This window comes from Vicia villosa, linkage group LG2 (genome assembly GCF_029867415.1).
Source record: "Vicia villosa cultivar HV-30 ecotype Madison, WI linkage group LG2, Vvil1.0, whole genome shotgun sequence".
Lineage (NCBI taxonomy): Eukaryota > Viridiplantae > Streptophyta > Magnoliopsida > Fabales > Fabaceae > Vicia > Vicia villosa.
In genome coordinates this window covers 177,421,830-177,439,864 of record NC_081181.1, presented here as the reverse complement: position 1 = coordinate 177,439,864, position 18,035 = coordinate 177,421,830, and the positions used below count along the sequence as shown (strand labels likewise).

The 18,035-nt window shown below is 35.5% G+C and overlaps 1 protein-coding gene across 1 annotated transcript; it reads left to right on the top strand.

Moving 5' to 3' along the window:
* Positions 1–17,401: 17,401 nt before the first annotated feature.
* LOC131647522 (uncharacterized) lies at positions 17,402–17,760 on the top strand. The gene has a single exon (XM_058917414.1). It carries the CDS (start codon positions 17,421–17,423, stop codon positions 17,748–17,750), a length of 330 nt encoding a protein of 109 aa, XP_058773397.1. The 5' UTR covers positions 17,402–17,420; the 3' UTR covers positions 17,751–17,760.
* Positions 17,761–18,035: the final 275 nt, after the last annotated feature.

Genomic DNA, 18,035 nt, shown 5'->3' with positions numbered 1-18,035 from the left:
TATATATATATATATATATATATATATATATATATATATATATATATATATATATATATGAGGAGGGATCAAATTACACCCGAAGAGTTACACCACGAGTTACACTCGTTCAATAACTACATCTCGAAATAATATTTTTTAAATTCAACCGTTGGATTGAAACATAATATCATATAGATCATTCCTATAAAGTTTGAGCTTAATCTATAATGATTTACTATATCATCAAGATATCTAAAGATTTACTATATATATATATATATATATATATATATATATATATATATATATATATATATATATATATGGCGTATCATATGAGAATGACATATTTATATGAGAATGTGAGAATGAATCTGAACCATTGAATTTTAAAATAAATGGTGGAGATTATGGGTGAATCTTTTTTTTCTCTCCTACATTTTGAAATAAATGATGTAGGAGAGAGAAAAAAAGATTCACCCATAATCTCCCATTTATTTTAAAATTCAATGGTTCAAATTCATTTTCACATTCTCATATAAATATGTCATTCTCATATGATATGCCCAATACAGCAGGAGAAAACACACATTTTTACGACACATTTTTGTGTTTGACATGGTATCAGTCTAGGTTTCGATCTTACCCTAATTCAGTCTTAGTCTATTCTCTTTCTCAAGTTTGTCCAGATCGATCTAGTTTCTTGTACTTTCTTGTTTTTTTTCTCGGCCTCATGTCTACCGAAAAGTATGAATCATAGGCTCTGTTGATCCTTCCATTGTTCTCAATCTTCGACTATTTAACACTGCAGCAAAGATGTGGGCCTATCTAAAGAAAGTATACAACCAAAATAACGCAGCTCATAGATTCCAGCTTGAAGGCAACATTGCCATTTCTCAACAGGATAGTCTCTCAATTTCTGAATTTTATTCTCATTTTATCAATCTTTGGGCTAAATACATTGACATTGTCTAAGAAGATTTGTCAACTACCAATCAAATTGCAGTGCAAAAAATTCACGAAACTACTCTAAGAGATCAATTTCTTATGAAACTGAGATCTGATTTTGAAGGTATCCAGTCCAATCTCATGAATAGAGCCATTTTCCCCACCTTGGATGCATGCTTTAATGAGCTTCTTCGTGAAGAACAACGCCTCCTAGCTCAAACAACAATGGAACAACATAAATTGTCTTCTATTGTAGTTGCATACGTTGTACAAGGCAAGCCTAGAGGATGAGATATGGGTGTTGTCCAATGTTTCTGCTGCAAAGGACTTGGACATTTTGCTTCACACTGTCCTAACAAGTTCTGTAACTATTGCAAAAAAGAAGGTCACATCATTAAGGAATGCCCTATAAGACCACCAAAGAAAACTGTACCCGCTTTTACTGCCTCTGTTGGTTCCTCTTCTGCAACTAGTTGTATGGATTAGATTGCTTCCACCAACGTCCTTAACATGACTCTTGAAATGGCTTAACAAATGATAATTTCAGTTTTTCTGCTTTAGGAATTTCAGGTAAACCTTCTCTTCCCTGCTCTCCTTGGTATTTTGACTATAGGGCCTCCAATCATATGACCAACAATGGTGATACTCTTACAAACGCTACAAGATATTCTAGTGATCTTAAAATTCACACGGCCAATGGGAATAATTTACCTATCACAGAAATTGGTGATATTTCCTCCTCTTTAACCAATGTTTATGTTTCCCTTAGCCTCACTAGTAATCTTATTACTGTCGGACAACTAGTTGATAATAATTGCAGAGTTGAATTGTCAAAATCTGGTTGTCTTGTGCAGGATCAACACTTAGGGAAACTGATCGCGAAGGGGCCTAAAGTTGGACGTCTTTTTCCTCTTTATTTATCTTTGTCTCCATGCTCTTTATTACATTTTGTTTCTTGTAATTCTGCAACTGTTGATTTTCAAATATGGCATAAGCGTCTTGGTCACCCAAATTCATATGTACTTCATGACTTAGTGAAATCTGGTGTGCTTGGTAATAAAAATTCTCCTTCTTTTAGTGTTGTTCAATTTGATTGCAATTCTTTTAAACTTGGTAAAAGTAAAATTCTACCATTTCCGGTCTATCAATCAAATATAAATCAACCTTTTGATATTATTCATAATGATTTATGGGGGATATCACCTGTTATATCTTATGGGAACTACAAATATTTTTCCACTTTTATTCACGACTATAGTCGTTTCACATGGGTATTTTTTTTGCGTTTTAAAAATGAAGCATTTTCTGCTTTCAAATTTTTTTTAGCTTATGTTCAAACCCAATTTTTTTCCAAAATCAAAATTCTGCGCTTTGACAATGGGGGGAATACACATATCATTTATTCCAAGATTTCTTGCAGGTCAATGGTATTTTATCTCGAAGGTCATGTCCTTCGACACCTCAACAAAATGTGATAGCTGGAAGAAAAAATCGACATCTTCTTGGTGTCCTTTGTACTCTCATGTTGGAATCCTTTGCGCCACCACGATTTTGGTGTGAAGCTCTCTCCACTGCTGCCCAACCAAAAAGGTTTTCTATACTATGATCCTAATCTACGTAGGATTCGGGTTTCTAGAAATATCATATTTCAAGAAAATACATATTTTTTTTGCAGTTCATCAAGATATTCTCTCTTTTAAATGCAAGTCTATTTTGCCATTGTTTTCTAATGTTTCTGCAGGAGAATAAACACATAAACCTCTATTGGTTTACTAAAGACGTTCGACTGTTCTACCCAATACTAGGCCCCCTCTTGATTTATCTCTGACTATTGGTTCAATACTTAATCCAGAACCAGCTTCCCTATGTCGTAGTACTCACGTTGGTAAACCTCCGGAAGCACAACTCATGACGAGAAGCTATTGAAGAAGAACTTCTAGAACTAGAAGAAAATCAGACATGGGATGTTGTTTCTTATCCTCCATCTATTAAACCTCTTGGCAGTAAATTTTTGTTCACTATAAAGCTTCGCTCAGATGAATCAATAGATCGTTACAAGGCTAGGCTGGTTGTTCTTGGAAATAAGCAAGAATTTGGTCTTGACTATGAGGAGACTTTTGCAGCGGTGGCCAAGATGACTACCGTGCTCATTATTCTTGCCATTGCAGCATCCAAATCTTGGCACCTACACCAGTTGGATGTAAATAATGTGTTTCTACATGTTGACCTTAAGGAAGAAGTTTACATCAAACTCCCTACAGGTATGCCTTGTCCATAGCCTAATGTTGTTTGCAAACTGAAGTGTTCTTTATATGGATTGAAACAGGCCCTAAGAGTATGGTTTGAAAATTTTAGAACAACACTCCGTGGCTTTTCATTCATACAAAGTCGGTACGATCTCTCCCTTTTTATACAAAACACCTCCAAGGAAATTGTGTTACTCCTTGTATATGTGGAAATTGTGTTACTCCTTGTATATGTGGATGATATTGTAGTCTATCTCAACAATCAAAAAATTGTTGCAGTCCACTTTTCACATGAAAGATCTTGGCCAACTAACTTACTTTTTGGGATTAGAAGTGCAATATCAACAAGAAAGCCTTTTTGTTACCCAACACAAATATGTCCATGATTTGATTAAGCTCTTTGGTCTTGCCAAGGTAACTATGGTTGACAACCCCATGGAAGTAAATGTGAAATATTGATGGGATGAAGGTACACTTTTTCAAGACCCGACTGTTTATAGAAAACTTGTGGGGAGTCTTATCTACCTAACCATTACACAAACAGTCATCTCGTTTGTTGTCCACACAATAAGCAAATTAAGGCAATCCCCTCGACACTTGCATCTTTCAGCAGTCCACTGTATTATAATATTAGATACCTCGTTGGCACCTCCAATCGTGGTATATTCTTCCCTGTTTGTGCATCTCCACAACTCCAAGCCTACAGCGATGTTGATTGGGCCGGATGTCCAGACACTAGGAAATCTACTACTGGCTGGTGTATGTTTTCCGGAAATGCACCAATTTCATGGAAATGTAAGAAACAAGACTCAATCTCTAAGTCATCCACCAAATCAGAATATTGCGCCATGTCTGCAGCATGCTCTGAGATTATTTGGTTGCATGGTCTTCTGTCAGAGATTAGTATTTCACAAACACAACCAACTTCGTTGCATGCTGACAATACAAGTGCCATACAAATTGCAGCAAATCCTGTTTACCATGAACGGACAAAACACATAGAATTATTACTCCACCGGGAAGCTTACGATCGTAGATTTATTACTCTACCTCATGTCTCCATTTCTGTTTAAATTGCATACATATTCACCAAACCTTTGACACGTCAGCGTCTTAATTTCCTTGTCAGCAAATTGATGCTGATAGATTTACCAACATCAATTTGGGGGGGGGGGGGGGAATGTCAAATGGAATTGATTACAGAATATCGACTATTATTAGCAGAATAAAGACATAGCTGATTTCCTCATTATTAAAAAATATTGGTTATTATTAGTTGTAATTATGTAATTATTTTAGCATCTCCTTAATTAAGGAAATAGATTGTATACAATATATATATATATAGATATATATATATATATATATATATATAATATAAATATATAATAATAATAATAATAATAATAATAATAATAATAATAATAATAATAATAATAATAATAATAATAATAATAATAATAATAATAATAATAAACCTTCAGGAAGATGAAACCTCTAAGGACTTGATATTTATGATATATTTTTGTGTTTGACACATGGGACTTGAGAAACTCTTCAGATCTTTGAGAATCATGAGTTTGAGTTAAACAAAAATAAACCTCTAGGCTATGTTTGGGAGTTTGGAGGGGAGGGGAGGGGAAGGTTTCCGAAAACGAATTTTTAAAAAAATATAGAAAAATATTTGACATTTTTTGAAAAAATGATTTTGTTTAGAATGATAAAAGAGTCATTATCATTACAAAATTCTTAATTTTCAAAATAGTATAACAACCTAAAAGATATTTGGATAATTTATGTAAGCCCTCCAAAACCCTCCAAAGCCCTCATTCAATACAATTTTTGAGTTCCCTCATTTTATGGGGTTTTTGGTGTTATGAATAAAATCAAACCCTCCAAAACCCTCCTACCCAAAATTCTTTTCTTATTTTCACCCAATTCTTCCTATTTTCCAAAGCCCTCCCCTCCCTTCCCCTCCAAACTCCCAAACATAGCCCTAAGGAAGATGAAACCTATAGCCTTAAATTCAAAAGAAAAAGTTGCCAAAAGGCAAAAGCTAAGGCTTTTCAAGCCGAGACAATGGAGTCACATAATGAGGCCCTAGAGGATGAAGGGGTTTAAGGGATGATGAAGAGATCAATTACTTTTATAAAAAAGAGGAACCATATAGAGGATTTGCTTCTATGACTAAGAAGGAAGACTAGAAAGTTTTCTTTGGTTGCAACAAGTTAGGCCACTTCAAGAAATGTCTAAAGCTTCATAACATCAAAAGGCGAAAACATCAATAAGGAATAAGAAGGTTTTGATGGAATAATGAGATAATCTTGAAGAGGAAGAAGAAGATTATGAAGAAGAAAATAACTCACTGATGGCTACGACTTTTGATAATAAGGAGGATACATATGATGAAGCAGAAATTCACTTGTATAAACTGTAATTCATTTCTACTTTAAAATAATGTGATAACAATGCTAAAAGAGAATCTTAAAATTTTAAAATTTTGTAAAAGCATTACATTCTTTTAATTGAAAAATAAATTTCTGTGAACAATGAGATTTGGAGTTTTAAAAAAGAAAGCTCCATTATAAAAGAAAAATTTCAATCATATATATCTAGAAGTTGTGACTTTGAAAAATATGAAAATACTTTTCAAAATTTCCTTGCTAATGGAATATGGAGAGGAAAGAGGGATTCAATGATCTAAGAAATTAACAGGGGAAAAATAAGAGAAATTAGTTGAACAGAAGATGAACCACTTTATTAAAGTAGATATTCCAAAAACACCAACATACGTGGTTGCTTCTTGATAAAAACTTATAAGTTTCAAAGGTTGAAGAATATGAAACCTTCTAGGACGGACCTTAAAGGATCCAAGAAAATTTGAGTACTTAAAGATAAAATAATCTTGTGCCACAACTAAAAGAAAATCACGTCATTTAAATCAAATGGATTTTCAAAAACAAGCTTAATGAGGAAGGAGAAGTGTTAAGAAACAAATCTTGACTAGAAGCTCAATTTTATAGTTAGCCATAAGGTATTGATTATACTAAATTGTTTACACCTCAAGCTATATTAGAAAAAATTATATTGTTATTATATGCTATTGTAAACTATGATATCACATAGTATCAGATGAATGTCAACAGTGTTTTCTTAAACGCTAACACTAATAAAAAAAGTGTATGTAACATAATCTCCTAGATTCGAAGATTTTGAACATCCAAAACATGTTCACAAAATAAAAGGGTCACTTTATAATCTCAAACAAATCCCCAGAGCTTGAAATGATTGACTATATAACTTTATCATAAAAATGATTTTTCCATAGGTCAAAGTGATAATTCCTTATTTAGTAAAATAACAGAGAATGAAATTTTAGTAGTTCAGATATATGTTCATGATATAATTTTTGGTAAACTAATGCCACTTTTGTCAAAAATATTTTTAAGATATTGTAGGCTAAATTTGAAATGATACTGATGATATATAATTTAAGTTTTTTATGGATATTCAAATTAATCATTGTATTGAGGGAGTATACATTCACCAAACCAAATACACAAAAGAGCTTCTAAAGAAGTTTGACATGGTGGAATGTAAGTAGGGATGTAAATGAATATCCATGGGGACGTATAGTATGATATTCGTATCCGCCCCATTGGATAAATATGATATCTATATTCGCCCCATATCTGTCAGATATTCGCTAAACGGGTAATCCACGGGTTTTAAGATATCCGTGGATATTTACAGATATCCATGGATAACACTATTTTTCTAAAATTATGTTTTGAAAAAATATTTTTAACTTGTTTTTAAGACACAAGATGTTATTATCACAAAACATTCATACAAATCTATCTTATTTTAACAACAAAATTTCATCATATTAATTTCCTTCATTTTCACCAAAGCATAATATCCATACATTTTATTTTTAAGAAAAAAACAATGATATTGTGTTGTGAGTTATGGTAGAAAAGAGGACGACAGAGAAGTAGAAAGGATGACACTGGTTGGATGAGAGAAGATCGGTATTGATTGGTTGGACAGTGAAATTGTTAAAGTGAGGTATGGAGTATAGAAGAAGCTTAAATATGAAATGGCCAATAAAATTTGTATATAATATAAAAGAGACTAGTTTTCTATTTTTTAGAAGATGAAAAGATAGAGTATAATAAACTAATATTATTTAAATAATTTTTATAATTTATTAACGGATACGGATATCCGCGGGTATGGATAACATTAAATCCGTATCCATATCCATTAATAAACAAGTATTTAAATATCCATTTATTTTATCCGCGAATATCTTTTAAACTATCTGCCCCGTACCCGTGACAGATTTTATCCGTGGATATCTGCGGGTATGGATATTTTTGCCATCCTTAAATGTAAGCACTAAGGCATATCAAAAGGTACACAGAGGTGTAATATGATCTCCCACATTGCTTCTAAACCTGATATTTTGTTCAATGTATATTTGTGTGCACGTTTTGAATCAAATTCTAGAGAATCTCATTTAACTTTTCTTAAGAGGATATTTAGATATTTAAAAGGTACTATTAACCTTGACTTGTTTTATAAACAAATAAAATGATTACAACCTAGTTAGATTTTGTGATGTTGACTATGCTAGAGATAGAATAGAAAGAAAAAGCACCACTAAAGTTGCCAATTCCTAAGTGATAATATCATCTCACCTGCAAGAAAAAGTCAACAAATATTTATGTGGTCTACTGCAAAAGCATGATACATATTAGCTGCAAGTTGTCAAACTCCACTTTTAAGGATGAAACATCAACTTGAAGATTATAAGATAAAGAAAATTAAGATTCATATCTATGTTTAGAATACTTATGCCATTTTATTATCTAAAAATCCTATTTTTCACTCCAGATAAAAACACATAAAGATTAAACATCAACTCATTAAGAACTATGTTAAGAAAGGAATTTTAGACATAAACTTTATTGATCCATATTATCAATAGGCCGATATTTTTACAAATCCATAGATGAAAATAGATTTGGTTTAACAAAGAAGAATTAAAATAATCTCTTCATAAAAGAATCATGTTTAAATTCAAAAGTATGATCATCCATATATAAATTCCAATTTTTTTAATTAAAAGAAAGATCATTTGGAACATTCTCAACCTCTTGTGATTTCAACTCTCTGGACCTTTGATCCTCTTGGATAATTTAACCCTATGAACTATTAATCCTTTGGGGCTAACTACCCAGACTTAATTGTAATGTTTAGTGTTATATTTGTGAGAGTCACAAATAAGAACGACACCTGGGTGCTACCTTTGTGTAGTATGGAGGCTAGCACTCGTGATAAAACATGTATACAATGACACTTTCCTTCCACCAATCATGCAGACTGAGTCATACCTTGACTCCTAAGAAAATAGGCGGTCAATAGTCTCCCCCAGTCAAGAGGGAGCGAATACCACTTCTTAGGATTTACTAATTTTAGGCTCAAGAACCTCTTTAAATACCTTTGTCTTAACACGAGAAAGATATATCATAAATTAACTAGAATATTCATAACACAAACCTTCTCACCTCTCATATGATATGGAATTTCTTACCACAAAAAACACCACCATATAAGTCCTCTCACCGTCGCGGACAAGCCCTTGCCAGCCTAACTGTTATAAATCTACTAAGGCCTCTCATTAGCCTCTACCCTGGTAGAGATACCACATACACATGTACTTTTTAATCAGTAGAAAGGCACCCATCGTGGGGCCTCGGTAAAACTAACTTGAGCCACACCTTTTTATACAATCACCACATTCACTATCACCCCATCTTTTGTATCCAGACATTCTCAGCCATGGTTAACAGAAGATCATATTCCCCTATGTCGGAAGGTACACTCGGGGAAAATTGATACCAATGTCGTGGTGGAGATGTGTGTCGCCATGGATGAATTACACCGTTAGAATTAAACCCTATAATAAAACATACTTAATATCGGATAGTGCCAACAACCAATCCCCTAGAGGAGATGGAAGTGTTGGATCCACAACCACTTTTGGACGAACTATGGGAAGCGTCTGTCCATGAAGGATTCAAGTCTATCTCTTTGGCCAAGTTTGATGGGAGTAACGATCCTTATGAACATGTCGCCTCCATAAACACACAGATGGCCATCATCAGAGCGTCTAACTCCCTCAAATGCAAGTTATTGTCTAGCACCTTCAAGAATACAACCTTGCGATGGTATATGGGTCTACCCTGAGCTTTCATCGCCAATTATCAAGAACTGGTGAGGAAGCTCGTACACTAGTTCATTATCATCCGTCATAGGAACATGTCCATTACCAGTCTATTCAACATACGACTCGGTCCCTCAGGGTCGTTAAGGGACTATCTCTCTCGGTTCAATGAAGCCACCATCAAGGTCGTCCCTCCAAACCAATAAATGTTTGTAAGTTCGTTCTAAAATGGACTCAAGATGGGACACTTTAATGAGTTTCTCGCCTAAAAGCCATCCATTGGTTAGTGGAGTTGGTCACCAGGGTAGAATGTTTCATGAAAGGCGAAGAGAGCAACGCTAAGAAGGCGACATGAGATTTCAAAGAGTGTGGTCCTAACACCAAAGGCACACACCACCAAAGGAAGAGTATATATATACCTTTACCATCAAGGACAAGACTGCATTCAAGAGAGTAGAAAAGACAGTAGAAAGCTCCACACCCTGAACACTCGTCGTGAACTAATTTGGCGCGAGGTTCTTCGCCTACCCAACATCATTACACCTTCAGTTCATAAAATGGACGTGATGGGTCCTGAACCAAGTAGAAGGTGAAAGTTTCATCGAGTTAAAGGACATCATACTAAAGATTGTTATTACCTCAAGAAAGAGATCAAGAGGCAAATCTATGAGGGGCACCTTTAGAAATATGTCAAGGAAGACTCTTCACGGGGATTATACAAATCCATCTCTCGTAGGCTAGACGGCGTAGGGAGCCCCAAGTCAAGCAAGTAAAAAGAGGCATCCGAAGGCGAGGATAGCAAAGTCGTGCACCACCTGCTCAATACTATTGTAGGAATGTTGCACCCCAAAATTTGCCCTCTTTATTTGAGCTATAAGTTAATAATGACGTTTATTTCGTCATTCAAAAGTTGAAGAAAAATAATAAAGAGTTGTCATGGGTTTAAGAAGATACGGTGTGAAAAATAGTTTAAACAGTGTAAGTATGAGAAAATTCACAAATACTATTTGGAAGGTGATATGAGTTAAGTTCCCGCGTTATCTCCACTGTTTCGACGATATCTACAACTTTCATGTTCGGCTCGGAAGCCAATTCTTTGAGGAAGGTCGTCAAATTTGCAAATTACTTGAGGTTTCGTAGTGAAAAACAGTGCTGAATGTAGGGTTTCGTGCCTCGGAAAATTCATATGTCCTAATCCGCTCGTCGGATTCTCTTGAAAATTTAACTGGAGCTCCGTACTATCATTACCAAGATTTTATATGTTCGGACCGAAGACCAATTATGCACCAAAAATTCCCAGCATTTTGAAGAACGCCTTGATTTTTCAGTGAAAAGTGTGCTTTCGGGTATGTCGCGCCGAGTTCGAAAATTCATAACTTTTTCGATTTTTATCGTATGAAGTCCATTCCGGCGGCATTCACTCGGAAATTTCGTTATCTTCGATTCTTCGTCACACGTGCTAAGTCAGATTTCGAGCCGAAGTTTGAGTTTTATCACGTTCTTTGAGCGGTACGCACAAAATTCTGCACAGTCGCACCAGATGAACCGATTTTTCTCGTCATTCAAACGCGCATAATTTCCTCACCGTTTGTCGGATTGAGACGATTCTCGCGGCTACGAGTCACAAATTTGGTCACCTTCGCAGTGATGTTCGTTTTATTTCCGAATTTCGCACCGATTCACGTTTCCCCGAAAAAGAGCAAAAAAGAGATACGTCGGGGGCATTTTTGACATTTCACCTCTTACCCTATATAAACAATTTTCCCTCCTTTTCTCTATAATTTTTCCATTCACCCAAAATTCTCAAAAAACACTTTTCTCATTCTCTCCCAATTCTCTCAAAATCAAAACACACAAATTACTCAAAAAACTCCAACAATTTTTCATCAATTTCTCAAGAACACAAAAAGAATGGATTGAAGGTCAAACTCTCTTCTCTCTCCGTCGCCAATTTGCTTGCCTTTTCCTCCGCTCTGTTTGCACTCTCAACCAGTCGCGTATCTTCTTCCTCTCTTCGACGTCGAATCGGTAATTTTCTTAGATCTTGAAAGTGTGATTTGACCGTGATAACTTGTTAGGCAGTGGTTGATAATGATTTGAATAAAATTGTTGTTGATTGTTAAAGTTTTGCACGTTGATTATTGATTGCAAATTGCACGAATTCTTTGTCGTGAATTGAAAATTGGTAATGAAATTGGTGTTGTTGTTAAAGCGATGACGTTGACGATTTTGTGTATTTGTGGCTATGTGAGTTGAATCAATTGTCGCGAATTCCGAAAAGCTTAGTATGAATAGTTGAATGAAGAGTATATGTTGTCAAACCATATTTGCTGAATTTTGCCTAATGGTTAATCTTCGTAAGCATAAGCTTGTTGGAGTTGATGAGTGATGATTACATGGATTGTGATTAAGTTCCATAGAGTTTGTCTAAGTGTGATGAAATGTAAGCTGTAGTGATGTCGTAATGCTGCTGTATTCCTCTAATTCCAATGTTTGTTTTGAGTTCTTTTCATAATCACATGCATGCTGTCTCAGCTTTGAATTTGCATTTTAGATGCGCATGAACATTGTTACTCTGGCATAATTTTGAAATTAAGTGATTGTGAGAATTAGTAGTAGAATTAAGATGATTTTGGTTGACTCTATTGTGACACATCATTGCTGCCTGGAAGTATATTTGTATGGTTTATCTCACTTTTTCAACATGAATGAATGTTCACTTATACTTGATAATATGTTAAAATGTGAACCATGCGCTTAATTTTTCGTGTTCGAGTTTTTCCGGTTGATTTTTCTTAAGTGTTGATGTTGCTCTTGAATTAGTGGTGTTAATGTTGATTTGGGATATTATTTGAACAATAACAATGCTGGAAGTTAAGTAATGAAATTGGTGTGTTGTGTGTTCCTTGAAGCTAATTAGAACATGAAAATTGGTGATGGTTGTGGTTGTTTTGTGACTGTTTGGAATAAGTGATAATGCTGGGATTTGCATGAGGATTGTCGATGTTGTGGACATATTGCTTGAGTGGAAATAGTGTGTACTTGATTTGATACAAAGCTGAAAATTAATTGCACTATATCTATGTGAATTTTAATTGAAGAATTGACTTGTTACTTGATAATGCTAAGTGTTTAGTTGTTCAAAATTCTTTGTGTTGATCGTGATGTACAAATGTGGTGTTGCTTGAAACTTGTTCATTAAAATTAAGTGTGGCTTTTGCTAGTTTTGTGATTGTTTTTTTTGAAAATGCTTCATGAAAAATGGATTTGTGTTGACTGCATTTGGTTGTTTACTATTTGAAAATCATGTTTCCATGCTTAGATTCCACTTGCAAAATTATATGTTTGATTGTACCAACTTCCATGAGTTTCTTTCTTGTGATTATATGTGTTCTAAATGGCTTTTCGGGACTGGTTTTATGTCAAAATAGTGCAGCAAATTTAATGTCAATTGCCACTGAAATACTTGATTTTGTGCACAAAGTTTCACTTGCAAATGTATGTTTCTTTTATGTGAATTACCTTGAAGCTTTGCATTGAGTTTGAACATGCTTTAGGAAGCTTTTGTGATTGGTTTTTGTACTTGATAATGTAGAACTTTTGTTGATTCCATTTACACTACACTTCCATCTTCACAACTCATGAAAATTGACTTTTAATTACTTTTTTCGACATAGAACTTGTTGATTTTGGTTGTGGCTTGTCCCTAAGTGATGAATTGTTGTTTCCTTGTACTAATAAATGACATTTGATGGCTGGAAGTTTTCTGTCTTACTTGTTCATTGTGTTTTGTTTGGTTTTGACACTTACACGCGCGGTATGTCGGCTTTATCAAATTGGCCATATCTTTTGATTTAGGAAGAGTTTTTGAGCATGTGAATAATGTTTTTCATACGTAATAATATTTTCGGAGCTGTTTGTACAGTTTATTTTCAGTTTCGGCCAACTTTTTTACCGTTTTCGCTACTGCCCCTGTTCCGAAAGTCGTGCTTCCGGGCCGATTTTGTAAATTCTGATTGCATAGTTGACTTCTTTAGCATGTTTTAACCTTGCAATAAAATTTTGGCTTAATTCTGACAAGTTTAGTTTTCACTGTTTTTACCCGGTTTTGCCGTTTTGGTGTACCGTTGTGCATGTAAATACTTGTGTTGGCTTCTGTAGTTTTAGTGTACATGTTTGATTTGCTTTTGAATACTATCTCATGTTTCTTCTTATTCGCTTTTGTTATGTTTTCACTTTCTATTCTGTTATCCATTTCCGATTCAGCTTATAATTCAATAACGCAATTCCGATTGCGGTGTCTTGTTATCTCTAACGTGTGTGCTAGTATGCAAGGCAACATGGAGGCTCTGGTCGATGCCCGCTCTCGTGTTCCGCTTTATTTGCGGGACACGACATTTATCCTCTCTCTGATTCGCGTTTCTACACGCATCCTTTATCATTATACTTGCTTGTCTGGATTTCTGTTTCCCTTGCAGGTGTATGGTATTCGTTGTGCCCGATGCACACGTTGGCGCGTGATTTACTTTCATCGCGCCGATTCTTGATTGCTTATGCGGATTTTAATCGGAGTGCTGGCATGTTTGCTGTTGCTTTTGCTAGCTCGCTCGCGGGATCCTAGTTTACTCACTCTCCTCGCTTTAGCTTACGGATCATCATCCGTTTGGTATTGATTCCGTTTCATTTTACTTCTTTCTGTACTTTATCGCTTTCTCGCATCATCCTTTAACATGAGAAGTAGGACCTAGACATGCATCTGGCCAAGCCCTCGAAAGAGGCTCTGTTTTTGTTGATGTGTTTATATTTGTGCTTTGCGGCAGGGAGTCACGGTGTAATAAGTCCTATATGGCACTCCGTTAAGTCCTCATGGAAGGCATGCGGTCAAGGGTTCGTAATCAACCCCCGCCTAGTCTCATCGAGTCTGTTTGGTATGCGCACGCCTCGCGTTGCTCGCTTCCGAACGTGCAAAAGATCTTGTTATCGAGTATGTCAGGAAAAGGGTTCATGTAGACGGACCCCCGCCTTTCTTATAGCTCGCGTTGCTCGACGTTGATGCTCGGTGTACGCACGCACCGTTTTCCTTTACGATCCGTGACGGCTTGGTTGCTGAGAGGGGTCCGCCCTCTTGTCTATGGCCCGATCATTTTCACGAGGTCTAATGCTTGGTTGACTTGGGTTGAGCTACTCCCCTTGGCTATGGCGGGACCGCTTTTCTACCATTCGGTCAGTACCGTTGGTTTGTTTGCTTTACGAGCGGATGCTCGTTTGTGTGCTCATTGTGTGCTTTTGCCTTTTCCCTCGTAGGTTGTTAGCTTAGCTTAGATTTGCACCCTTTGTATGATAACATTAGGTAGCAAGCTTTCCCCCTTAGCTTAGGTCTTCCTCATGCATTCTTTAAAACACAAACCACACTCTTTGATTTTCTTTTCTTAAGAGCTTGTTATTTCCGCTCCATTCCCAGCATAAGTCTCCAAAGGTCGAGCAGCGGAGTGTGAATGTAACTCGTTCACTTAAAAAACACAAAACAAACAAAATTAGTTAGCCGAGCTACGGTAGCTCTGATTCTGCAAAACAGATACGTAGGCAGCGGGGTAGGGCCCGTGCAAGCACAATCCTTTCTTTTCCCTACATTTTGCATTCATTTTAGTCCATATTAGCGTAGATTTGTTACACACCCATAGATTTAGACACAGGCGTGGATACCATCGAGTACGATGGGCGCGAGGGGTGCTAAGACCTTCCCCTCGCGTAACCGACTCCCTTACCCTTTTTCTCTGGTCGTGAGACCGTTGTTTTGTTTTGTGGTTTGTTGGCATTCCCTTCCTTTTCAGGATAAATATGTTAGTGGCGACTCTGTTAATTTTCGCGGTAGCGACAAGGAAGATTTGTCGAAGGTGGGGAGACTAGCTACGCCCGTAAAATGTATGCTCACCAAATCTTGGATATAGAAAATATCCCTAATGTTGAAGGCGAAGGCTAATAAAAGACTTAACGGGCATCCACTCTCACAAGATGACCACGTAGTCATTACAATTAGGTGTTATGAATGAGAGATCAAAAGAGTTCTAGTGGACAAAGGAAGTTTTGCAGATATTCTATACTGGGATGCATTTGAAAGACTCCGCCTCGATCTTGATGCCCTAAAACCCTTCAAGATCTCGGTAGTTGGATTATATGGGGAGCAGGTGCAAGTGAAATGCTACATTACGCTAAAGACCACCTTTGAAGAGCAGGATCAATCCAAAGAAGTTAAGGCCACATATTTGGTTATTAATGCCTCATCTTCTTACAATATGTATAGGGCGGACAAATTTTAATCAGCTGGGTGCTACATTGTCTACTTTTTATTTGTGCATGGAGAGTATGGTGTCAACAAATAATTCCAAATAAGGATCAATACAATCACATGGAAATTGTTATGAAAAACAAAAAAAGTAAACAACAATTAATATGAAAGGCATCCAAAGGACACTGATGTTTTAACATTTACGAAAATCTCCACAAGGGCAAAGAAATACAATAATGACCACTAAAGGCCAAGGAACACCACAAAAAACTCAAATTGTTAACCTTCCTCATGAGTTGCCTCCTTCATGATGGCATCCTCAGGCTGGGAAGCTTCAAGTTCATCTGTCTCCATAGTTACACTGTCATCTTGAGCATCCTGAGATAGAGAGGATCCCTTGGGCTCCAATGACACAACCTCATCGTCCACCAGATGATCATCACAGATAACTTTGAGGAAGTCCAACTTACTTAGGTTCAGCTGGGGGTAGAAGAAGGAAACCTGCTCTCTTGCTCGTTCAAAATAGATACCAAAGGTCGACACTAAATCGTCATTAAGATCTGACCCCTCTTCCTCCAACTCCTTATTGGAATGGAGGGTGTCTTCCAAAGACTTCCTCAAGAAATATCTTCCAACGGTCAGAACATTTGAATACATAACTCCTTGAGGTCAGTCTCGACAACCCCACAATAATCCTAGCTCCATGTCCGATAGAAAGGAAATAATGGTCCAATATTTTGGACCGACCAAACGGCCAAATAAGACCTGCCCAACGCAATACCAAATCCAAAGTTTTGTCCACTCAAGCTGGCAAATAGAGGTACTCTTGCTAAGGAGCCCCACACTAAAGTCATGCACTGCTTCTAAAGTACGACTGATTTCACACTTAAAAGTTTCTCCTCTTAGATTTCACTAACTTGGGTGTTGGAATGCTAAACTTACAGATATACCTCTTTTTTTTTTCATCAAAGATCTTTGCCACCATTTTAGAGACCTTCCACCTTAGACTTCACCATTCTACTTTTGATTTCTACTCCACATCAAAATAGTTATTATTATAATATATTTCACTAATCAATTTTTTATTGTTTTAATAAATTTTAATAATTTAGTTTACCTTTTTTACTAAAACTGATCATACATCGATGTTATTTATTCTATTATATTTTATATTTTATACAAAATATATTATTTTAACATATTTTTATAATATTAATATTACAATTAATAAAATTTGAGTATTAACTATTTTTTAAGATTAACACAATAAATTTAATCAGATTTATCAAATTCAATTAAATTTTTTTTATGTGAATCATCTAAAGCAAACTGAGTCACAAATAATTTTATTTTTAGAATAAATAATATTTTATTTGTCTCAAAATTGATATAACCCGTATTTAAGATAGCTTGTACATAATTTTTTTTTGTGGCCACAAACAACTGAGTTGAAGGAGCATGACAGGTAGCATCATAAATTGACCATATCTAACATTTCCATATATTCCAGACTAATTCACATATAACAAACCAACGGTCAGCTTATATCATCTAAGGACTTTCTCAACTTTTCTCTTTCGTCAACTCAACCCCACATGACAACATCCATTATTATAACTATATATAATTCACAACACATTCAAATAAAAGTAGAATAAAACTTTGTGATTAAAAAAATTGAGCAACTTTTCTAGGTTTAATTATTCCAAAAGTGAAGTTTTAGATGGCGAGTGGTGGTTGCAGCAATAACAAGAAGCCAGTGAAGATTGTGATTATTACTACACAATATGTGGAAACTGATGCCATGAGTTTTAAGTCTGTGGTGCAGAAGCTTACTGGTAAGCATTCTTCTGATGACCGTGTTGATGATGAAGCTGCAGAAGGTAGAAAAGCTAAGAGGGAAAGAAATGATTTAAGTGATTTTGATGTGGCTGCTTGTGAAAGTAGTCATGATGGAAGAAGCTCTTTTTTTATAAGTGATTCTTTGTTGAATGAGTGTGACATTTTGCTTAGGGAGATGCAGACAAACAACCACTTTTTGTTTGACTCATAAATTAAATTTATTAATTTGTCTGTGATTATTTATTTACATTCACATTTCATTCTTGGTGGTTTGTTATTTTAGACTAAATATCATTTAATTGTTATGAACAATTATTATGTATAATACTTAAATTTTCGTTACTTATAATTGTTTCTAAAAATTAATTGTCTCAAGCACTAATAAACGGAAGGTGCAAGAAACGAAATAAATTTAAATTTTCTGTGTTATTTAAATAGAGCTTAATGGCAGTGCACTGTGTGTAAATTTTTTTACACGGTCAATGCATCATAACCC

What these genes read in the sequence shown, in the direction of transcription:
- LOC131647522 (XM_058917414.1), top strand. Translation starts at nt 17,421, where the DNA reads ATGGCGAGTGGTGGTTGCAGCAATAACAAGAAGCCAGTGAAGATTGTG.